Below are 25,038 nucleotides of genomic sequence, written 5' to 3' on the forward strand. Positions count from 1 at the left end.
CTTCTCTTTTTCTAACTTTCAGTGATGGAGAAATTTATGATGACATTGGCGAAGGTATGTTGAACATTTCAATCATTACAATAATATATTAAATTACAATTAATTTTATCCTTTAGTCAAAGTGCTAAATGCCAATCTTCATGCATTCTATTTCCATTTCAGATTGCATCTATGATAATGACTAACGCAGAATTCTGTGAGAGTAAGAGCTTCATTGAAGACCAAAATCTATGCTGGACTTCTACTTGCCAAGCAAGAGAAGTCATTAAAGATGATTACAACTTAATTGCTTAAGCTCTTTAAATGTACAATATTTGGTTTGCATTTTTTTTTCAGGCTTTTATTCTCAGTTACTTTGTGAGATATTTGTACTGCCATTTATGAGAGCAATTCAAATATGGGGCATATGAACTGAAACTGAAGTTGACATCTTCCACTTCCATTCTGTGGTGTTAACAATCCATGTAAAAACAATTCTTCAATTAGCTGTGCCCAAAGAGGCCAGTTCAGGTCTACGAAGGATACAAAGGACAACAAACCCTGTGAACAAGTTTTACTCTAGCTCCACTTTAATGAACTCCAGCGACTGCCACTCTGGGTATGACAGCATCCTGTAAAGATGCTTCCTTTGGGGATAACATCCTGTTGTGAAAACAGGAAATCAAAAGTGGGCATCAGACTAAGTACTGCTCACCTGTTTTTCCAACTGTAAATGTGTTAGCTACACTGACATGTACAGCCATGTACCTTCGTTGCTAAAATTTCTTTTTCTGTGTTGTGCTAGTGATATATTGCCAATTTCTAAAATTATCTTTATTTTGTAAGTACTTTTTGGCTGCCATAACATTAATAGTAAAACATTAATTATGTTATGTTACATACCACACTGAGATATAAACCATAAAACAGTCTCCTTTATAGTAGCGTTTCTTTGAATATCTTCAGATTGCTTAGGTCAAGATTTAATTTCTTTGTAGTTTAAACATATATCGCTGTCACTATAATATTTTAGGCATTAAAATGGACCTACACACTTATAAATTGGTTGGAAATAATTTCTACATTTAAAAAGTATGTTTATTGATGCTACCTTTATCTTTTAGGTATTATTTTTTTACATAGGTATATAAATCAGATATTTCCACGCTGATCCATTGTAGAAATGGTATTTATTCCTAAAGTGGCCATGGTAACTAGCAGAGCTTTCATATGAATGAGCAGATAGCAAAACAATTCAAAATGGATGCGTGTACCATAATAATAATAATCACTGTGGACTTGCTTATGTATCAGAACTCACTGGAAATCGAAAGAAGTTTACAGTGAACTCCAGTAAAGAGGGTGAGTGAGTACAGAAAATGGAATCTATTTGTACTGCGTGATGCTTTTCCTGTTGTTTTGCAAGATAATAAAAAATTTGTCAGAACTGTTGTGGCTAGATCAGAAAGTCCTTCTTGATAATCAAGTCTCCACTAATTCTCAAGAGCAGATATGATAATTACATTCTTCAACACAGTCAATGCAGCAAGCTGGTAAGTTTAGCTTCTAAACATAAAGAAATTTTGGCTCTGTTGAAGTCAGAATTTTGGACTCACTTTCAGTGGAGCTGAGATTTCATCACACACAAGTGCCTTTTACTGATAATTCTAAGTATATTATATCTCCAAATAAGCAGAATGCTATGGTAGCAAAAATGACATTAATTGTAGGAATAATATCCGCATTTAAAATCACTGGTAGTACGCAGAAAAGCTAGCAGCAATCTTGTATTTCCAGATCTAAATGTATTGTTAAAACCAGAATCCAGCCATGCAAGCACCAATTCTATGTGTGAACATCAGCACCTGCACTCAAATTTAAAACATGATCTTTTAAATTAAATAAAATGAATGTGTCTTAGCTGTTGGTGCTTGATTTATTTTTTATGGGGATTTCTAAAAGGCACGTGCGCTGGGTAGGTAATGTGACAGCAAACTGGGGCAAATTCCAGTTTCAAATTTTAGACATTCAGAAATAACTCGACCACTGGTCAGTTAAAAATAGGATAAAAACTTTCATGCTTTACTTAATTAATTGAAATAAAGAGTTTGTGTTAAATTTCAAAGTATATATGCTCAATCTTATTTTGATTTCAACTCATCGTAGATCTCAATGCATTGCAGTAGGATCAACAAAGGAACTTTCCTTCTGTGCATACTTTATCTTGCATTAAAGAACCTCAGTAATACACAAACCTCTTTTGTTCCCCTGCACAAATGTGAATTTTACTAAGATTTGTTGGTTATGCATTTGAATAACTTTACCATTTTCATAACTTTGATGTGATGTAGGTACTGTTTCCTTGTTGACTCTGTACTGATCTCATGGGGCACTGGATCGTTGTACGAAGTAAGATACTTTAAACTAAAAATTTATGCATTCTTTGATATATAGTGTGATTGGCATGGGGTGCTGAAGTGTAGTTATAAGGTATCATACACTGAAATCACAATAAATATTTTCATTTTGTTACTTTACCAGTGCCTTTAGCTGGATTCAGTGTATTTCTTTTTTGTTTTGTTTTGTTTTTGTTTTTAATTCTTAATAAATGCATGCTTTCTCCCAAGACATGTGGGCACACCACCTTCTGCCAAGCCAGAACATCAGTAGCTGAAAAGTAACTTCTGGTAATTATCACCAAATAGCAGACAGAGTAAAAATCTTTACTACTGCTGCAATGGAAGCACAGCTACTATGTGGCATTTGTCAGCAACTACTATTCAGAATGTGATATGTAAGCAGAAAGACTTCAGACAGGAAACTCTACTACTTAGTTAGTTTAATAAAGGCTATATTTTAAGGCTTTCTCACCAGTAATTTGTTATATTTTCTAAAATTCATAAAGAAACAAAAGGAAAGCTATTCTCTCTCTAGACATTTTTCCCTCTCCAAACTCTGTTTATAATCCTGGAGTTTTTGGCTATGCCTGCTAAAACATTCAGCACAGAAAACACCAAAATATTGACAAAAAAATAGGCTTCAGCATGAATAACCCAGCTGAGTTAAATAGCACTGCTTTCCATCCAGTTGGACCTCCATGGTGTTCTGGTAAACAAGCTAAGCAAAACAAAAAGCAGGAGAGTTTTTTCCTCTGATTCAGCAGCTTTAGAGCATTTTCCCTGCTTTTACTGCAGGCTTTTCCCTGGGCTACAGGAATGCCACTGATCTCCTGTGCATTCCTGCCTAAGAGGTTTATATTTTCGATCCTCATAATTGCAGATCCCCTGTCTACTCCTCCCTCGGTGGTAACAAAGCCCTCCTCAATGTGTGATCCTCTCACATAATCCACCTTAGCAGCAAAGATTGGTGCTTTGGCGAGGGAAAGGAAATGCAGTGTAGGAGGCTAAATGCAGCAGCTTAAGGATGAAACACCACATTGCTCTACAGCTGAAATAGGTGCGTGTGTGCGTGTGTGCATCACTGTGTATGTATTTTGCGGCAAATAAGTCAACTTCTGAGAAGAATGATGAATCCATAAAAGGAGACATCTGACCACCAACCACAGATATTTCTACAAGGAAAAAGCTTCCACACACAGCCTCACTGCAGAGTGAAGCATCCGAACTCAAGGAAACATCAGTTTGCATTTGCACGTCCTCAGTCCTGCCCACTTGTGTGCAGTCAATAGTTGCTGAATGGCTTGGGAGATTTTTCCACAGGATCCCTGCCTCATTTAGTGCAGTTCTGGATGAGACCTAACAGAAAAGGCAGTTATTCAGCTCTGCAAATCTTCCCTGGCTTCTGTTGCACCAGAAGTATTGTGTCCCATGCCATCCATCACAAGGAGATCTCAGATTTCCATGAATAGGAATGGAGTTATCTTGTGAAACAGAAAAATATTTTGTTCTCATTTCAGTGTATGAAAGGAAGGCACAAAGGACAATTTGTGGCACATATCCATTAGTTCCAGGCATAAAAGCAAATTACTAAAGCTAAATTAATGATATTCTTAGTGGGTTTTTTTTTCCTCATATTAGCACTCTCAATACATTCTGCTTTTTGCTTCTTCCAGTGGTTAAAAGAGGAGAGAGAAACCACTTCATGTTTGAAAAGTGTGAACATCCATAATATATATTTTAAATACAAGTACACAGTAGTAAAAAGGGCAGATTGGGGATACCATTGAAATATGATTTAAATCATAGCTTAGATGATATATAGCGAAATGTCTATTCATTTTCCACCAAAATTGGTGTGGACACCGAGTTTGCTGTCATGGTCTGTGTCATCCCTACAGCTATGGCCAGAGCTACAGCTTTCGGTGTTCGTGGTCTGGGGAGACACTGGGCTGAGATACTCAGACTTGTTCTGGGAGAATTAACTTATTTCTCCGAAGTCGCTCAACAAGCATGGCAGCCAAGCCCTCTATCCCTACTGCCAAGGAACCAGATGGTAGTCCAGCCAAAGGGTCTATCCCTAGCACCTCCCAGCACCACAATGGGCAGGAATCCTCTCCCCACTGCTCAGCATGGCTGCAGCATCACTGACTTCCACCTGTGCAGCATGATGGTCCCAGGTCCCCTCCTTTGCCGGGTAGAGCAAAACAGCAAGGAGCACACATGGCTTTTATTCTCTGTGCTTAGACTACCAGCTCCTGAATATGTGTAGAATTTGTTGAATTATCATCATTTGCCTCCCTTTAAACCATTTGGAAAGAATGGATTAAGCTGTTATTAAATGTATGAAGTTTCATGCTCAAGGGTTTTTATATCACGGACGTTGTTGAAAAGAACACAGGAAACTATTTTCATTCCTAATGCATTTAGAAACATCACTTAATCTCAGTATTTTCACTGTTAGGCACCAGGAAAGTATGCAAAATGTCAACACGTACATGAATGAAATGTGAATTAAGTGGATACCAGTGGTCCCAGGAAACACTACCATTCATTTTACTTCAGCAGTATTGCCAAATCCTACAGCTCAAGCATCGTGAGACAGACGAAGAAAACAAAAAAGAAAAAAGTACCAGCTTTTTTCCCTCCCTTGTAACTCTCTTTTTGGCCTGATTCCTGATTTCCAAGTCCTTAGCAGGAAAAGCCACCTGCTCCCTTGTTGGCACGTGTGGGCTTCGGGTGGGAAATGCACAAGGAGTGCCAGCACAGGGCACGGGGCCCCGACCTCTCCTTGCTCTGCCTGAGGCATGCCATGCCCCCAGCCCAGCTCTCTGTCCTGCTATCCAGCTCCCTCAGGTAAGCCAAGGACCCAAAGACACGCTGGGTCTGGGTGCCACTGCCCTCTTCTCTGTGTGAGACATGATCAACATGCTTCCACTTACTTTCACAATCACTTTCTATTCCCTACAGTTATTCCTCTTTTCCTCGATCCTCTGATCATGGCATTGTGTCCCTCGTTTCCTTCCTTCCCTGTTCTTTTCCCTTTTCATCTAATTGAGCTCTTCCCCTATTTCTGCTTCCCTGCTCCTGGCATTTGAATTTTTGTTTCATTTTTAGAGGTTGTTCAGTGTAAATGCCCATTTTTGGAACGAGATGCCCAAATCCATGCTTGACACCAGCAGAGGTTCTCTGCTGTGCCAACAGCTGAGAAGAATTCAATGATTCTTGTGTTTGTGACCTATGCTGTTTTTGCCATAGCGTTTCAAATTAGATCAAACAGTATTTGAGGAGGCTTTTTTTCAGTAATTGAGATGCTGCATGAAAGTAAATCAAATTACTTAGAGCTTGAATAAAAATTAATAAATTGACCTATTGAAAATAAACTCAAATGTTTCCAGCAGGGGGGTTGGACATTGATGATTTTTATGGCCCCTTCCAACCAAAGTCATTCTATGATTCTATGCTATGATTTCCTAATGGAAAGCAAGCCGTACAATAGTACAGAACTTTTTGCCCAAGGATCAATTTAAAATAAAACGATAATGAAAACTTAAAGAAAAAAAATAACTTTGCTGCTATAGAGATTTTGAATCAAGTGGTGATAAATTATGCATATGTATAGCTTCAGCCCTGTGACTGGGATTTATTTGGACTGAAACCTTCGACAGCTGTGGTTTTTTTCCTCAGGTTTAATTAATATGCTAGCCATACACAGACTGAGCACCTGTTGCTTTTCACAGCTTCAACAGCATTATGCAGCACAGAATGCTGTGAAAAATCTGACAGGAATGAGTGCTTAAATGAGAGTTTGCACTAATTAACCACCCAGTTAGCAGCTTGCCCAGGAAGACCTGTTACATCAATTGACATGCTGTTATTCTGCAGCTGGTTATTGTTGCTTTACTATGCCACTTATTGGTGCTCTTGCATAATCTTCTGTTATGTGCTCCATGTTAGGTTAATTCCTTCCATTACTGGATAATGAAGAAATGCTAACATTTTACCCAGCTGCAATCAATTCAGATTTTATCTTTCTTTTTTTTTTTTTTTAACTTCTATTTGGATTTACGGTTACTGTGTTCATGAAATAACTTAGATCAAAATCAGAGCGACTCCAGAAGAACACGTTAATTATTCTTCTTTAGCCAAATCATATTGCTGCTGCAAACTGTTTTATTGTTAGTTATAATTATAATTAATTGGCTGAATTATTTGGCTTATAACCTTTGGCTCAGGACAGCTGCAGAGTCCTGAAGACCCCTGCCTCTTCCTGTACCCAAATTCAGCCAGGGTTTCAACAGAACTTTCCCATATTCACATTTTCTTAAATCCTCTAAGAATCCAGGATTCTTAGGCAGGATCCAGGGCACAGAGATACTCCAAGACGACAGCTGATTTAGACCTTTTTCTATCCCATTTGACAACAAAACTGCTTTCAAAATACTTCATTCGATGGATGGTGGTTTCCCTATGCTTTCCATTTCACCGACAGTTTTTCAAGACAGTAGGAAATAGAGCTGAGGTCTCATCCTTTCTGAAGTATTTGGGTAGACTTCAGGAGAAGAAAAAGTCAGAGCAAAGAGAATAATTGCAAAGTCCTTACTAACAGTATAGAGATAGCAAAAGAAGCAATGATTTTTCTTAAACTTTTTGTCTCATTCACTATGTTTTCTTCTCTTCCTCCTCAGCCCATTGTCATTCAGGATTTTACATCTATCTAAAATTAATTTCACGATACTGAAAATTAAGGAGGGTTATTAGTAACATACCTAGGAGAGATAAAGTGCAACAAATCCAAATTGTTGTAGCTCACTTGAGTTCAGAAAGCTAACATCTTATCTGTGTGACTTGACGTATGTTTTTCTGTTTTTTTTCTTCACATGACTATGAAAAGTAGGCTGCATTTGGGATAAACTGCACATTTCCACTCACTTCCACAGTGTTTCAGCAATTTCAGCCACGTAAGGCTCTGCCCTCAGCTTGTCCCTTGTACCAGCATTTCTTTGACTCCAAACAAATGGAAAAACTTCTCCTGTATCTTCACACTAGGTTTTAAATCCTGAAGATGTATAGTTCAGGTAGCAACATTCTCTGTAGCATACTGCAGAACCTTAGTGGATGTACAAATACTGTCATTACCATAATCTTATATTTGAGGAGACAAAAATTACAATCTTCTCATTAGAAAATGATGGAACAAAGGTGTTTCTTCATAAGCCTCTGGCATGTAGAGGAGGAAATCAAAGTAAAATCAAAGGAGCTTTATTCCCCACGTGGCGATTAAAACATTTTTTTCTCTGCTTAATTATGGGCAGCTAAAGACAAAATTAATAAATTAAATAAACTGCCTTACGTAGATAAATCTGTGACACAGAGAAGTCACTGGACAGCTGAAGACATTTGTCACCTTCGTATTCCACCCCCATCCCACCAAATCAACAAAATAACAGTTCTGTGTTGCTTTGTTTTGTTTGGCCCAATGTTCGCTCTCCTTAGTAGTTTATAAATATGTGTCAAAAACTTTAGCAAGGAATCTAAAACAATTTTAAATTATTTTTTTTTCGTGTGATCCTTTCCCCACATTTAATAAAAGAAAGAACAGAAAGAAAATCTCCAGATCAAGATCTCAAAATACCCTCTGGTAGGGTGAGGAGTCCTCATACAGTTGTAACCATGACATTTTAAGGGCACGCTTCCTTCCACAGCACGCTTTTTTATTTTCTTCTTGTGTAGAGCTCTTCAAATGGTAGTTAAGGCCAGCGCATCCTTGCTACTTTGCATTTTATACATACACATATATATATTTATACTTACATATATTTTTTCAATTGTGGAAAATATTAATTACACTCCAATCTATCTGTCAGGTAGCCTTGTGTATTCCCGCTCATAAGTGATTTAGGGACATTATCTTGCCTGTCAGAGACAACCTGTAATTTATCTGCATAACTCTATTTAATCGAGAAAACATGGGGAAGAAAGAAGAGAAAAAATAACAAGCAAGGAGTTCAGAAATATTTTGATTATTAAACAGTGTCTCCTTTCTGCAGGAACAAAATGCTAGAAGAGTCAGCTGGACTTTAAATACCACTCCAAGTCTTGCTGTCCATGCTGGAAAGTGCTCTTTCATAAAGCAGTGTGTTTGTCTGACTGTAGCTACTAGGGAAGAATTAAGTGCTGCGTGTCACCAGCATTTCACATGCAGATTATAGATTCAAGTCCAACTCAGAAGCTCAAGACCAAGCCAACGGTCCATGGTGCTTCAAAGCTGGTGTGAAATTAATGAGACCCAGCATCACCTCTAGTAAACAGAATGCAGTATTACTACCAGAAGCAGCGGTTAATTTAGCATTTTCAGGAAGTCAAGAGCTCCCTGGACATGAAATTTCAAAGGGAACCTCTGAGGCATATTGATGAAACCATTAAAGCAATCTGTATACTTTGGTCTTGTGTTACGCATGAGTGAGATTTCATTATTTCTACCTTTAAATTTTGAGAACTGGAATCCATCAAGATATTAGTCTCTTGTTTAATAAGCGAAAATTGAAATAGGAAATTGTTGAAATGGCTTTTTAGACTAAATAAAGCTGACATAATCCTATTAAAACAAGGTTCTCATATGTATATCCTGAGCTGCAACGCTAGAAACTTGAATGGAATGCCACAATCCCTCTCTGCTCTGGCTTTAGGGACAGCTACTTTTAGCCACCTAAATCACTGTTGATGTTTAGAACACCAATTTTTAGGGCGGTGACGTAGGATCTGAACTGAAAGACGACCCATGACAAGGAGGGAAAGCCAAAGCATTGAAACAGCAGCTGGAGCTGGTGAATCTATGCCTGCAGGGCCAATCCTGCACGTCAGTGTGGTCACTACTTTCACGTCTTGTGAATCCTGGTGAGGGCCGTGCCTGGACTGCAGCCTCCCAGAGCCAGGGCAGGGAGCAAGTCGCGCATGTGGATGGGCTTCTGCCTGGAAAGGACAAACGGGTGTGTAGGCAAATCTGCCGGCTCTGCGTAGGGCCTTCCTTCAGCAAAAGCATTTCACACACACACACACTGATTTTATTAACAGATCTCGAGGAAATAAACAGATCCACGCTTGAGACCGCAGGGACCCACTGCGACTGAAACAGAGCAAGGAAGGGATAATATTTTCCTTTTTGTTCTTCACTGATGCGCACACCCGCTGCGTGCACTGCCACTCGTCATCCCCCGAGCCACCACCGCAACACGGGGCAAGTGCAGCTCTAGGGAAAGAAAAAGCGAGCATGAAAACCTCAAAAATAAATAATAAAAAAAAAAACCCAAAAAAACAAACAACCCAGAAACCCCCTCTCCTGGGCCCGGCCCACCCCGCGAGGCTAGCGCTGACAGCGCGGGCTCTCTGGCCACCTCCCTCCCCTCAGCCGCCCCCGCGCCGGTCCCGCCGGCGGCGCGACGGGAGGGTGGGTGGGGGGCCGGCATGGGGCGGGGCGGAGGCGCCGTACGCGGCCGTGGCGGCTCCGCGGGGTTTTTCTCGCGAGAGCGGGCGAGGTTTCCGGTGTTGTGACTGCGGGGCCGTAAACATGGCGGTGAGCCTCCGCGCCCGCTCGCTGAGGCACCTCCGCATTCGAGGTAAGGTGCCCGGCCGGGCCGCGCCGCCCGGTTTCCGGCGCCCCGCCGCCCCTCTCACCCGCCCTCCTCCCCCCCGCCGCTTCCTTCTGTCTTCCCTCGTCTTTTTTCTCGCCGCCCGCCTAACGCTCTCTCCGCTTACTGTCCCCGTCCCCGCAGGTCGCAACGACAGCGGCGAGGAGAACGTCCCCCTCGATCTCAGCCGAGGTACGGCCCGGGGGTGCTGGGGGGCTGGTCGCCGCCCGTTCTCTGGCCGCGTCCCGCCGAGGGGAAGCGGCCTGAAGCTCGGGGCCGACCGCGGGGCCTTGCTGCCGCACGGAGGGCTCAGGGAGCGGGGCGGGGAGAGCGGAGCGCGGCGGCGGGAGCTGCCGGCGGGCCGTGGGGAGCGGGATCGGCCGCAGGCGGAAGCCTGTGCGCGGACCCGTACCCTGAGGAGGCGGTGGGGCAGACCCGGGGGCGCCGCCGCGGCCGCGAATGGAGACGCGGCGCAGCCTGGGGCCGGGCGGGCGCCCTGAGGGAACCCCACTGCTGCTCCCGCGGCCGCATGCGTGGCTTTCCTGCGGCTGAGTCAGCCGCTCGGAGGACCCCGCTGCGGTGATCGGGACGTTCGTCTGCCGCTTGTGTGCCGACATGCCTTGCTACCCGCTGCTCTCGGAAGTACGTGGGGGACGAGAGGAAGGAAACAACAATAACGTGCTACACATTAACTAGTTCCCGCTTAGACAAATAACAGCTTGTTCTGTACCTGAATGCATTGTCTTTCTGCATGCTGGGCTCTTCCAAGAAGCAGGATAAATGCAGGAAACAAACTGCCTTCAGCAGCAGCAAACCTCCTGTGGATAGAAGATTTGCACCTGAGGCATGGGATAAAGTAGGAGCTTTATTGCTCGGCGCCGAGGCAGCTGCTCTCATGAATAGGTCCATTTTGCAAGGAGCTAGACAAGGAAGTAACATAATCGATGAGATGAAAGAGGGCTGTGAAATTTTGATATACCTAGACTTCAGCAAAGTCTGACAGTGTCTCCCACCGTATTCTCCTGGCAAAGCTGGCAGCCCACGGCCTGGACAAGTGCACTCTACTGGGTAAAGAACTGGCTGCGTGGCCAGGCCCAGTGTGGTGGAGAATGGAGTTAAATCCAGCTGGTGATCAGTTACAAGTGGTGTTCCCTAGGGGTCAGTAGTGAGGCCTGTCCTGTTCAGTATCTTTATTGATGACCTGAATGGGGGCATTGATTGCACCCTCAGGAAGTTTGCAGATGACACCAAGCTAGGAGGAAGATGTTGACATGACTCAGGGTAGGATGACCCTACAGAGGGATCTGGACAGTCTGGGTTGCTGGGCTGAGGCCAATGGGATGAAGTTCAACAAAATCAATTGCTAGATCCTGCAGTTCAGTCATAACAACCTTAGACAATGCTACAGGGTTGAGACACAGTAGCAGAAATAGTGCAGGGGGGAAATGGACTTGAGGGCATTGATTGATGCTCAGCTGAACGTGAGCTAGATGGCCAAGAAGGCCAGCAACATCCTGACTTGTATCACAAGTAGTGTAACCTGCAGGAGCAGGGAGGTGGTTGTCCCCATTACTCAGCTCTGCTGAGTCCCCGTCTTGAGTACAGTGTTCAGTTTTGGACTCCTCAGTACAAGAAAGACATCAAGGCCCTGGGTTGGCTTCATCAGAGGAAGGTCATGCTTGACCAATCTGGTGGCCTTCTATGATGGAGTGACGGCATCGGTGGATAAGGGAAGGGCGACCGATGTCATTTACCTAGACTAGAGCAAGGCCTTTGACATGGTCCCCACCACATCCTCATCTCCAAATTGGAGGGATGTGGATTTGATGGGTGGACCACTCAATGGATAAGAAACTGGTTGAAAGGCTGCAGACAGAGGGTGGTGGTCAATGGCTCTATGTCCAGGTGGGGGCCGGTAACGGGTGGTGGCCCCCAGGGGTCTGTCTTGGGACCGATGCTCTTCAACATCTTTATCAATGACATTGATGTAGGAATCGAGTGCATCCTCAGCAAGTTTGTGGTGACACCAAGCTGAGTGGTGTGTTTGACACGGTGGAAGGAAGGGATGCCATGACCTCGAGAGGCTAGAAAGGTGGGCCCGGGTGAACCTGATGAGGTTCAACACGGCAAAGTGAAAGGTTTTGCACTTGAGCTGGAGGAATCCCAGGCATCCGTACAGGCTGGAAAGAGCAGTCCTTGAGAGCAGCCCTGTGGAGAAGGACCTGGGGGTCCTGATGGATGAAAAACTTAATATGAGCCAACAGTGTGCTCTTGCGGCTCGGAGGGCAAATGGTGTCCTGGGCTCCATCAGAAGAGGGGTGGCCAGCAGGGACAGGGAGGTGATTGTCCCCCTCTATTCTGCTTTTATGAGGCCCCATCTGGAATGCTGCGTCCAAGTGTGGAGCCCGCAATACAAAAAAGACAGGGAGCTGTTGGAGAGGGTCCAGAGGAGGGCCATGAAGATGATCAGGGGGCTGGAGCACCTCTCCTATGAAGACAGGCTGAGGGAGCTGGGCTTGTTCAGGCTGGAGGAAAGAAGGCTGCGGGGTGACCTCATTGCAGCCTTTCAGTACCTAAAGGGAGCCTACAGAGGGGAGGGGAATCAACTCTTTGAAAGGGTTGTTATGTGTAGGACGAGGGGAAATGGTTTTAAGTTGAGGGAGGGGAGATTTAGGTTGGACATCAGGGGGAAATTCTTTACCCAGAGAGTGGTGAGGTGCTGGAACAGGCTGCGCAGAGAGATTGTGGATGCCCCGTCCTGTGATTCTGTCATGTCTGGAGAAAGGCACCAAAGATGGTGAAGGCTCTGGAGCACAAGTTTTAGGAGGAGCAGCTGAGGGATTGTTTGGTGTAGAGAAGAAGATGCTCAGGGGAGACTTTATTGCTCTATAACTACCTGAAAAGAAGTTTGTGGTGAGGTGGGGGTTGGCCTCTTCTAGGTAACAGTGAAAGTATTAGAGAGAGTGGCCTTAAGTTGCACAAGGGGAGATGCAGATTGGATGTTAGGAAAAACTTCTCTGAAAGAGTGGCAAGGGCTGGAAAGGGCTGTCCAGGAAGGCAGTTGAGTCACCATCTTTGGAAGCATTCAGGAAACTTTTAGATGTGGTACTGAGGGACGTGGTTTAGTGGGCAGTATTGGTGGTAGGTGGACAGTTGGACTGGATAACCTTGGAGGTCTTTTCCAACCTTAATGATTCAGTGTGATTCCATGTAAAGAAAGTAAGAATACTGGCAGTATCTATAATAATTTTGGCTTGGAGTTAACCATATCAACAGTTTCACCTCTAATTCTGTTCTTTTTCTTTTTTTAAACTGATGTTTATTTTTAAAATTTTATTCTTAAGTGGTTTTATGTTTTACCTTGGACTGAAAGGTATCTGTGCCTGTATGTATCTTATTTAGAAGTACATTTAGTTCTCTGGAAAAGTTCTGAGTTCTTTTCAGTTTAAAGGAGCAGGGTCTTGTGTTCTACCTCCTCATCATAGCATGGATACAATTGTTTTAGTGTCTTTAACATTAAAGCCAGTGTAGCTTCATCAACAGAATGTGGGATGAAGGCCTAAACTGTCCAAACACATGACACAGCTGTTACTGTAAGTAGTGTTATCTGTTTGTGAAATTTACAGAATCAGGATTTTAATGAATGTGTTTAGTAACCTTTTTACATTGTGTAACACTGAGTTGTTCTGATGTGTATTGTTCTTCTGCAAAATTTAAATGCTGGAGTGGTAACTTTTAGATCTGTTGGAGATCTTTTACTCAATTCAAAAGGCATCTGTAGTAAGGGTGTTTTTTTTTTTTTCTTCCATGAGGTATTTTAAGCCACCTGTAGATCAGTGAGACTCTTATGGTAACAGGTAACCCTTACCAAAAGTAAAGGATTTGGTTGGTTTAGACAAAAACACTGGCCAGTAATGATATAGAGAATTTTGAATATAAAGCTGAAATACAAATGAAAATGTCTCAGTGATCAGCTAATTAAGCTAGATGATAGTCTGATTGCCTCACTGAACACACAGTGCATGTTCTTTTTCCTACTGTTAGAATAGTTATATAAGCAATTAGTTTAAATGTTTTAAATTCTCATACTTCTGTATAGTTATACTGCTTAGATTGACTCTGTTGATGCTGATGGCATAGTTTTCCCACATGGCTCACATTTTTAGTAATTTAAAATAATATTCTATTGTTCTTTGTTTCCCCAGCTAACTTTGTGTAACCTGGAGTATCTGAATTGGGTGAAGTAGAAAATTGCCACCAACAAGGCATCAACCATATATTTTAGCTACAGTGATCTCCTTGTTATTATGTGAATTCCAATTGGTGTTGCCTTGTGTTAAGCAGATTCTCATGTAAGCCACATCTTTTTTCCTCTCTGCAAGTCAGACCTTTAGTAGTTCGTAGCTGTGGACGGTGTAGGGGGCCAGTGCTGATGTGAAGTATTTCAGAGCTAAGAATAGATGAAGGGAGAGTGCTAGCCCTGCTTATGCTGCTTTGGGTTCTGCTTCTTTCTATCTCTTAGTGCAGAGTACTCCAAGAATACCTTGCTGCATGCAGAGTTGATCTGTCTGTTCCTGTCTGCTGCTGTTGCTTGGGGGTTACCAGTGTTTCCCAGAACGCACCATGTAGTTTTCTTGTTACGTTATTTTTATCATGCCTAGTGTAGTGAATTTCACTCCTTGGAACTTTTTAGCATTCTTCATTTTCAAAAATGGTACTGTAATGTTTATGAAAGGTGTTTTGTATTGCGGTGCATTGTGTGTTTGAGCTGTTAAACATAGTGGTGTAGAGTTTGTGATTTGTTGTTTGTTTTTTGAAAGTTTTCTGTTGCTCAGGTCAGGCTATTCTTTTAAGACAATTCCAATGAATCTTATGTGGTGACAATGGTTTTCTTAACCCCTTTTCTACCTATAAAATCAATTTTCTGAAAACATGGTCAGGTCTGGAAAAATAATCCCTAGCACAAATAAGGTTGGGCAATGTACTGGTACAGTAAAGATAAAAATGTGAAGATATAGGTTAAACTGGTTGTGTTTGACTATTTAAGGATATATATTGACTCATCTTTTGATTATAAAATTAAATTATTAATTGGGATTCATTGTATACTCAACTTTTGGCCTTGTGTTATATTACCTTCTCAGAATAGAAGAGGAAAAGGAGGACAGATTCACCAGTAGCACAACTCCCATTGCAGTCATCTGGAAGGAATTAGCGATGGGATGAGGCAGACTGGTTTAATTAGACTCCTGAAATCAAACTCCTAACTACTTAAGGCCAGAGAGAACAATTGGAATTATTGACCAGGTTATCGCATTCAGTAGGAATTCTTGCTTTGAGTCTGTTTGTGGTCGTGTCTGTAACTGTGCTGCAAGCATTTCATACTGCTAGCATAACTCATCTTAGTTCTTAACTGTTTTGCAGGGGTTCCTAGCTGAACCTGTGAGCTCCTATACCTCCCAGAGCCCTAGACGTTCTGCAAGACTTGTGTAATATTTCTTGCTTTGCTCCTGTCTGTTACAGAATTTACTTACAAACGGATTTTGAAAATTGGTTACTGCTTCAGTATTGCCTTATGCTGCTGTGACCCACACCCCTGCTTTGGGGCCTATTAGCTGCTGTATGGGCTCTGGCAGTCTGAATGAGAACTATTCTTTATAGTGCCTTATCTGTAGGCAGCGTCCTTTTTATGTGCTTTGTGCAAGAGAGCCCCATATTTGTGTGTGTTCCTGTAGTTCTGAGCCTGCAGGGTCTATCAGGAGCTTTCCAGAGGTTGTTTATTCCCTGCTGTGTTTGTGAGATAGAAGGGTGCAGATAGAACTGCTGAGGACGGATGAGCCAAGTTCATGACTCAGTTTCCTTCTTTTCAAGGGTAACAGTCTTCACTTTTTGACGTTGTGCTTTTTATTAAATGAAATGCACCTTCTCGATCTTCAATTTATAATCGGTAAATATGCATTACAAGATGCTGCTTGATTTAGCAGCTTTTTTGGTACTAATTTGCTTTTGTGCTGAGTCTTAGTTGCAGTGAGAGACAAGTATGAATAAAGTAGCTGAGAATTGGCTTTTTTTCTCCTTGAGAGTTAATTAATTGGCATGTTGCTATCTGAAAAAATATTGTTTTCCTTTTTTCCTTCCCTTCTCCATCATTTCAATCTAACACACGGGAATTCTGTTAGACCACAAAATTTGACATATTGCCTTTCTCACTGTGCTTATGTCACTTTAAATTGTGTTATATCTGATTCCGTGTGCCCACATGGCAAATTATAATGCACTGAATGCAGGACAAAAGTCTCAGGAGGCTATTTGCATTTTGCTGTCCACAAAAATGTTGGGGGGTTCAAGGGTTATTTGAAAGGTAGTTAAAGGAGGCTGAGTTTTGTTTCCAGATTCAGCTTGAGACTTGGTGACCACTTCATTTCCAATTTGCTTCATCAGTAAAAAAGGAAGCAGGGAATGCTGCCCACCTGCCTAATATTGAGAGCTTAAGTTGTGGGGGAGGGTGTGTGTGTGTGTTGAGAGGGGGAATGATTTTGGAGTCCTTACAAGAAGGCAGTAAAGAAGACGTGGAGATGCTGGTTGGTGTATGCTTTCTTGATGGCTCAGAGGCAGTCTTCTGCTTCAATGGAAGACTGTTACAGAGGAACTGCCGGTTCTTCTTTGCATACTGTTGTGATACATGATCTGGCTTGAGGATATGGAAAAGCAGAGCTCCTCTGCTTCTAAAAACATGATTTTAGAAATACCCAAGTAAAATGTATGAGCAGCTTTTGCCCTTACCTCGCAGTCTGCCTTCATTGGTTGGGTTACAGTAATAGGATGGTTGTATTAGCAAATCACACAGAGCAAGCTGGTTTTTGCTTCCTTCTTTGAGAATCTGTAACAGAGCTGTAATAGTAGCAAGAAGGTATTTAGCAACAACTTTTTGCAGCTCAAGAATGTGGAGAGTCAATCTAGGAAGCAGTTGAAGGGTTATCTTATGTGCCTGGCTGTCTGAACAATTCTCAACCTCATTGTTTTTGAATATAGGTGCTTTAATTTTTTTAAAGCAGTTTAGACTTCAAGAGGGGAACTAATTGCTAGTGGCAGCCTGATAACTTTTTAGACAACACGTAACCTTTTAGTAGATTTTAAAAGCAGAGGAATTAGGGGGACTCAGCATACGCACTCCAAAATTAAGACATACGCTTAACTATCTACACATGTCCTTTGAGTTGCCATTGTTTTGGAATTTGTATAGTGTAGTAGCCTGGTTAGATTAATAACACTTGCATATTTTTGGCTGTACTTTCTAAAATATTATTGCTTTTACAGTGGTAAGATTTTTCATAACTACTGAAGTAGTTTGTGCTTTTACAGTATTTTCACTTTCATTTCTTGAAAACAGGATCTACATCTTTGAGGGGGAAAAAGTCATGAAAAGGCAATTCTAAAAACTTGATTTGCATCCATACTTAGTATCTGCAGGAGCTCAGCATTCCACTGTCTTTGAATATCTGTACTCATGTTTCTTGAAAAGTTTTAGCATCACAAAATTTGTTTGTTTTTTATGAGTGGGTTTTATGTTTTTACTGTAGTGGTTCAAATTGATCTACAAATCTCAGCACTTTATTTCTGAAGGCCAGAAATTATAATTGCCATTCTAATATCTTGTGATTTCATTTTGTATTTGACAAAAGAGATTGTTTTGATATTTATACTAGTATAAGTAAGTTCTTAGGTATGTAAGCAATGCTGTGTTTTCACAACAGTATAGTCTGGTTTTTATGGCCTTTTTTGGGTGTCTGGTTAGAGTCTTACAAACTTCTGAAGTACCGAAATCTCCAGTCTGTTACCTTCTTGACAGGAGTGTTTTATTATTTGTCATAAATACTTTTCTGCCTTTTTTTATCGTTAGCTTCCTTCCTTGTTTTAGACTAACACAATGCTTAGTTTCTGGTTTTTTTTTTGTTTTTTTTTTTTTTTGTCAGAGCCTACTCAGGGCAGGTGCCATGTAAAGAAATGCACAGCCTTCATCATAATCACAGTGAATAAGGAAGCTATGTCAACAGTAGCCTTCCCAGGAAGAAATACATCAGACTTTTGTGCTATCTTGTAATCTTTAAGCAGTTTACCAATTAGCTAGCAAAGTTGAAAGTTTTTTCTTATCAACTTAGAGAAGATGCTCTATATCAACATTATAAGTGAGAAGAAGCAACTTATATTAAAAAGTGGCTATTTACAAACTGGTTAGATCCCATACAGATCCCAGCATTGCAGTAAGGAGTTGATGATGAAATAGTAGCTGAATAGTTTTGGGAATCTGCTGAAAAATTGGTTATGCATTTTATCTTTCAGATTGAATTGTACTGCTGCCTGTGTCATATAATTTTTGAAATTACATGTTACCTACCCAAAAGACAGGCTAGTTTTCTTAGAACTAAGATGTAAACATGCAGCACCAGGCTTTGAAAACTACATAATAGATTGCATAAAATAAGAGGTTTGCTTTTCACTGGAAGTGTTTTTTTACTGCATGCAAGTATGCAGATGCTTGTTCCACAACAAAGGTGATTGCAGACTGAGCAGCTCAGGGATGGTCCCTTTCAATGCAGAAGGGAAAATGCCACAGCTGTATACAAGCGCTGGCCAGTAGCTGACAAACCACTTTGACTGGAACACTTGGAACTTTCATAATAAAATCTTTTGATTTATTGTAGCTTAGAAATCTCTGCAGTTAGTATCTTCATTTAGAAGCAATGTTGTTTCATTTGTTAACCATCTGCTTTGGTGATGGAAAACTTGTGTGAATGGATCAGAAGAAAAAGGTAGCAAAACTTCAGAACATGGTTAGTATAGAAAGTATTCACCAACTCCTTGCAGCTGTTGAACAGGAGGAATAAGTGAGAAAATGGCTTAAAATAAAGAAAGGAAAATCCTATTTACAGTTGTATTTTTGTAGTTGTCTGACTGAATTATTATATCTCTGTAGGACTCATGTTCTTACATTTTTGTTGTATTATTCAGTGGTGTACCAAGATGCATCTAAATAGTTGCTTGAATATGTGTGAGTACATATTATGACCAAGTCCAAATTCTGGCTGAACAGCAATGTTCTTGGAATCCAAATTAATTGATAATTTAGGCTGAGTGATGGAGACTTTATGGAAGTTTCCTGAAAGATGAGCTTTTGTGCTACTTGTTATTTTGGCTGCATGTGATCTTTTAGGCAAGAAGGTGTTCCCCAGCAGTTCAGCAATCTTTTTCTTCTTTTTCTTCTTTTTATTTATTGTAGAAATTAAATATATTTAATTGTATGAGACATAATCTAAAAACAAAGATTCTGAATTTCATTTCAGTTGGAGAAATGTGAAGTTTAAGAAAATTTTAGGCTGCTTATTAGTGATAATATGAATAACCTGGTGGGTCAATAAGAGGATGTCAAAATGGTGAGAATGGGATGGGACACTCTACCCACATTTGAAATGGATATAGATAGTTAGCACTTTTTTGGTCAAAGTGAAAGAGGTACATCTTAATTTCCCAGTTTATGTGGAATATAATGTTTGTGAAATGAGCAGCAACTGTTGATGTAACAGTATAGAACATGAGTAAGAAATTAGTTGTTTGCAAGTATAAAGTATTTAAAACAAAACAATGTGACCTTGATTAATTGAAAAATATACAAATACTCTGAAAGAGTAACAAAGAATAGCTTTATTAATTTTTTCAAATAAAAATATATGGTAATTGGTATGGAGATTTGATGATTATTTTCTTTTTAGCTGCATTAAACTGTGGCTTCCTTGTTGAAGTTTATAGGGATTATAATTAAAGTATATATCGCTTTAAAAATTGACAGTTTCTTCATACAAAAAGAAGATATCAGGAACAGCTATTACCTGAAAATTACTGCTGGAAAAAAAAAAAAAAAAACTTACAAAAAAACAGGCAACAGAATAAAGCTGTGATTAATCTTCTTCCTTTACCTCCTGAACGTGATACCAGAAGTGAGCTTTAGCAACCTCAAACTTAAAGAATTTAAAATGTGTTCAGCTCCTGTTATGCAAACCTTTTGTGATTCTCACAGGTAGACTTGCTGGAATTTTCTTTTGTGAAATAAAAAAAAAGTGGGAAAGTGGAAAAGCGTTTGTTTTCTGTTCCCATAAATGTGGCTAAATGTAATTTGTTAGGCTAGCAAGTTTCTTCAGCAAGATGGCTAAAATTTCACCATAGAAAAGTCTTTAAATTAGATGTCTTCTGCGCTTAAAAATTTGTGCTTATATCTTCTTGCGAAATCTGCAGTGCGATTATGACTTTTCCTGCCCTTTCTCTGAAAGTAACTGTTAGGGGAGAATAAAGGCTTTGAACAGTCAATCACAACTGTGAGTAAATGTCCTCTCTGCAGCTTCTAACAGTCATCATCCTGTGTGCTATTTAGAAATCTTCTAGTCATAGTCTTCTGAAGAGGTAGTAATCACATCATACAATCAGCCTAGTGTAAAGAGTTCCTGCTGCTGTTGGTGCTGTTTGTGAATTACCTACATTTTGCAGTTGTTTACCTTTATTCATGTTTGGATTTGCAGCTATTAGTTTGCTCTTTCTCTGTATTGACAAATTGCCCCTTTGTCTTTATCAGCAGACTGGGTGATCCCACCTCAGGGTACTGGAGTTAAGTTATTGCTAATTGCGTGAGACCCTGTGGAGCAGAATTTTCTGGGGACATTGGGCAGCCGCAGGCACCTTGCAGTTCATCAGTAAGGGCCATTCAGTTGGACTGCATTTATGTTTTTGGGTTCTTGAACAAATTAAAATGTTTGCAGACAGGATTAAAGTGCTACTTGGGAAAATATTCTTAGATATGATCAAGTTCCTCCCTTTCAGAAATTTTCTGGTAATGTCAGTGATAGTATTATTAACCTGCTTGTTAGCTCAGTAGTATTCAAGGAGATGCATCATCAAAATTACTTTGAGTAGTTTTGAAAGAAGATTTGCGTGATACACAAACCAAACAGTAGTGCATGATGTGAAGCAGTCAGTGCACATCTTTTTAAAGCTACTAGAAATTATGTCTGGCCTGAATTCTCCTTTTAGAATTCAGGAAATAAGAATATTAGTTGGAGGGATTAAACATAAATTTCTAAACCATTACAGTAAGCTTTTATCCCCCATTCAAATTATTACATGATCTAGAAAATATTGATGTCAAGCCATTGAGTGCGGTTGATGCACCAGAGGGGTGGGTTGCCATCCAGAGGGACCAGGGACCAAGAGAGCCTTGAGCACTGGGGCCAGGTACACATCATGTGGTTCAACAAATCCAAATGCAAGGTCTTGCACGTAGGTTGAGGCAACCCCCATTACCAATGCAAGCTGGGAAATGAAAGGACTGAGTTCAGCCCTGCCAAAAAATAAACCAACCAGGAAGTTCTGAGAATGGCAAGATGGACATGAGCCAGCAATGTGCCCTCACAGCCCAGAAAGCCAACCATATCCTGGGCCGCATCAAAAGATGCGTGGCCAGTAGGGTGAGGGAGTTGATCCTGCCCTTCTTCTCTGTGCTGGTGAGGCCTCACCTGGGGTACTTGTCCGATATGGAGTCCTCAGTACAGGAGAGACATAGACCAATCATGTCCAGAAGAGGAGCACAAATGTGATCCAAGGACTGGAACACCTCTCCTATGAGGACAGACTGAGGGAGCTGAGGCTTTTCAGCCTGGACAGGAGAAGGCTGTGAGGTGACCTGAGAGCGGCCTTTCAGTATCTAAAGGGGAGGAAAGAAGGGGGCAGACTTTTTAGCAGGGTGGTGACAGAATAAGGGGAAATGGTTTCAAGCTTAAAGGGAATAGGTTTAGGTTGGATATAGGGAAAATCTCCTCTACAGTGAGGGTGGTAAGGCAGTGGAACAGGTTGCCCAGAGATGGGATTGTTGCCCCATCCCTGGAGATTTTGGCCCTGGGCAACCTGATCTAGCTGCGGATGTCCCTGTTCTTTGCAAGGGAGTTAGACTAGATGACTTTTAAAGGTCCTTTCCAACTTTAAGGATTCTTTGAATCTGTGACTAACTTGATTTACATATAACATAACCAAGGTTACAGATCTGGCAAAGGGTTGTCCTCCAACTGTTTACCTTTTAACCAACTTTTCAACAAAATAGCTGTGGTACTGGGTTGTTCCTGCCTTGCAGCCTGCTTTTGGCAGCAGATAATTGGTACAATAAAGAGAATAGGAGAGCGGGAGCATAGTCTCACTGCCACGGAGCTTTTCCCGGCCTCTAGCAGTTCATGATTGAGTTTGTTTTTCCTTCTTTGTTTTTAATTAATATCTGAATTTCTGTGTGGTAGAGCAAGTTCTTTTAGACTGTAACTGTATGTACTGGAAGAATGTATATCAGTATTTTAATAGGAAGTACTAACATCAGGACTTCTGTTTGGAGTCTAATTTCAGCTTGATTTTAATAATTAGCATGTTCATCTGTTACTGTAGAAAGATGGAAATATGTTTTGCGTGGGGGAGAAAAGTATGTGAAATATAGAAGATTGTAGATTGGTAAGGCTCTTGGCACATCTGTCTGATGTTTGAGAGCTCCAGCAATTCTTAATGCTCTGAACAGACAAATTACTGAATGAATTTTGAAACCTATCTTGGTACCTTATGTAATTGTAACTTGAAACTTATTTTCAAAATTAATATTTGAGGAAACTTAGGCAGGATAATCACGTGTATATTACTCTAAAGAATCACTTGTTTATCAAAAACAAGTGTTGGTTTTATCATTTGGAATGAGTTTTCTTTGGTTATGTCTTGCAGTGTTCAAAGTTTAAAGGTATTTTATGTCGTCTCTAGTAGTCCAAAATCACTTAAGTGATGCAAAGCCTTCAGCTTTGTTCAGTGCTTTTGTTGGAGCTTTAGATGCTATGAATGTTGTGAACATTTTAAATATAAACCTGTTGTTCTTGAGTTCTAGTAGTAAAAATAAAACAATGCTGTCTACAAATGTAGTACACAAGATGACTTTCTGTGAATAATTAACATAGTCCAAGGGTGAGAATGTATGCTTAGGTTGAGTTTTCTACAAGCATGATCTGAATGGATTGGTTTGATATATAGTATTCTAAGAGGTAACTTGGAAAATTGTGCATTTCTTGAACTGATCTCCACACTTCAAGGTTAATGCAATGTAAGAATGTTATTAAATGTCACCTTGGGAATCTTTTTTAAAAAAAAAAGTTTAGTTTGCATTAGTTTATATATTGCATCTGCAGAAGTCTGTACAGTCACAATAGGCTCTTAAACTTTACTTGCTTGTTTACTTACAGAAGTATATGCAATAAAGTACATATGAGAGATTAAATTCATGAATGTAATCCTGACACAAGTCTTTTTCGTTCTGAGATCCTCGCTTTTCCTGGATTCTAGTTTTTATATGTTGTTTCTTGTATTGCTTTCTAGACATTTTTGTAAATATGAAACTTAATTTCTGTCTAATTGCAGTAGAGGAGCAATTCTTTTGCTTTCTCAGCTAACTAATATCTCTCCAGATGTACTTTCTCTATTGCTGTGCTGCTTTCATGTATTCTTAGCCTTCTCGAGCAGCATGAGTGAAAATAAGCTTAGTACTTCTATTTTCTCTTCTCATGATCTGGACTTTTTTTGTTGCATTCAAGCTAGAGTGCTTTATGTATTGTTCACCTATGGAAAATACAGGAAACCACCTAAATTTGTGCTTGCATCCTGCTAGAATCACTGCTTTTGGTGAACTCTACGGGAATGTTCTCAGTTGTTAAACCTAGGGCTTGTAATACATCGTTTAATTTTTTTTATTATTATTATTTTTAAAATTTTTGGTGGTAACTTAGCAACACTTGCATGTCACTTTATACCAGAGCAAAGCATATGGCACCTTAGAAATTCAAGTAATAGTTTATCTGCAGTCATAGAGTGAGTCTGTACTGCTTTGTTTTCAACACAGTAGTATTTGTGTAATGTTCAGATGCAGAGACGATTCTCTGTAATTGTTTTTTCCTTTAGATTGAAGGCATATTTCAGTACTACTGTGTTTTGTTTTTTGGAAGTCATAGGCTGAAAGTGTACCATTCATACACTAGCTTGTTTTTTTTTTTATTCTGGCAAAGTTTGGTTCTCAGTGTGTCCATATCAATAATTCAGAAGTTATCTCTTTCCTTTCTTATGTAGTTGTCATTTCTTCCACTGGTCTCTGAACTTCTTGGTTTTTCTTCTGTATAGTTTCCACATGTTGAATTGGATGTAAGTTAATAATATTTCATATTATTAGAATGGTTTACAATGGATGGATATAATTTCTCTTTGGCATTTCATTGCTTTTTTTTGATTTATGGTCAAAAACCATTTTAGTGGGTTGATTGCCTGTCATCTAGACTTGCATCACACCTCTGAGTAACAGATTCCTCATAATTCATTGCTTTAATAACTGATAACTCATGGCTATTTCAGTGGAAACAAAGAACAGTGTATTAATGTTCATAGATATTTCCTTCATTTTGTTCTTCAACAAGCCACCAAAAGCAACCTTGTAGCATTTGATTATGTAGCAGTTAGTCTTAAAAAGAAAACAAAAAAAACCAACCTGTACTAAATATAGAGGTTCAAGTTAAGTAAGGTCACAGAATCATTTAAGGTTGGAAAAGATCACAAAGATCTCATTCCCATAGTATGAGGAAGATATCTCCTGTGACATTATTCTTACACAATTACTAAATGCTTTGCTTCAGTTAAGTACAGTTTCCTTCTTTAAGAAAAGTATTTAGCCAAATTTAGTCTCTTATCTCATTTCTTGTCACTTTGATCCTAGTATGTGTGATAGCAGCCATAGTGCTGTCTTTCACTTGAGTTTACTTGGTGTTACTTGTTGCGTTTTCTGTGCTCAGCCACTGACCTGGCATCTCAGAGGTAATGTGTATGTAAGTATACACTCCTCAGTTTAACTCATGCCTAACTTCAGAGTTACTGAATTATTTGTATGTTAAAGCCTGCCATTCTTGTTTGCTTGTTATTGGCATATGCATAACAGA

At 40.3% G+C, this 25,038-nt stretch overlaps 2 protein-coding genes across 6 annotated transcripts in view; both read left to right on the forward strand.

Moving 5' to 3' along the window:
- Positions 1-2,516, forward strand: part of FYB1 (FYN binding protein 1) — a 66,850-nt gene extending 64,334 nt beyond the window's left edge. For 4 of the 5 annotated variants that reach the window (XR_008203201.1, XR_008203203.1, XR_008203204.1 and 1 more), the window contains 2 exons: positions 23-54; positions 163-230. Coding sequence is in view for 1 of the 5 variants with exons in the window: in XM_052670347.1 (XP_052526307.1) it covers positions 23-54; positions 163-185 (55 nt within the window). In the remaining 4 variants the exon portion in view is untranslated. Of the gene's footprint in view, positions 1-22; positions 55-162 lie in introns of all 5 variants that reach the window. The other variant, XM_052670347.1, reaches the window with a different exon arrangement.
- A 7,396-nt stretch (positions 2,517-9,912) lies between these two features.
- RICTOR (RPTOR independent companion of MTOR complex 2) overlaps positions 9,913-25,038 on the forward strand; it is an 83,640-nt gene continuing 68,514 nt past the window's right edge. Inside the window, exons 1-2 of the mRNA XM_052670318.1 lie at positions 9,913-9,991; positions 10,148-10,195. Of these exons, the coding sequence (XP_052526278.1) occupies positions 9,943-9,991; positions 10,148-10,195 (97 nt within the window). The 5' untranslated portion in view covers positions 9,913-9,942. The remainder of the gene's footprint in view (positions 9,992-10,147; positions 10,196-25,038) is intronic.

Source organism: Tympanuchus pallidicinctus, unplaced genomic scaffold, assembly GCF_026119805.1.
Source record: "Tympanuchus pallidicinctus isolate F22 unplaced genomic scaffold, pur_lepc_1.0 scaffold9, whole genome shotgun sequence".
Taxonomy (NCBI): Eukaryota; Metazoa; Chordata; class Aves; order Galliformes; family Phasianidae; genus Tympanuchus; species Tympanuchus pallidicinctus.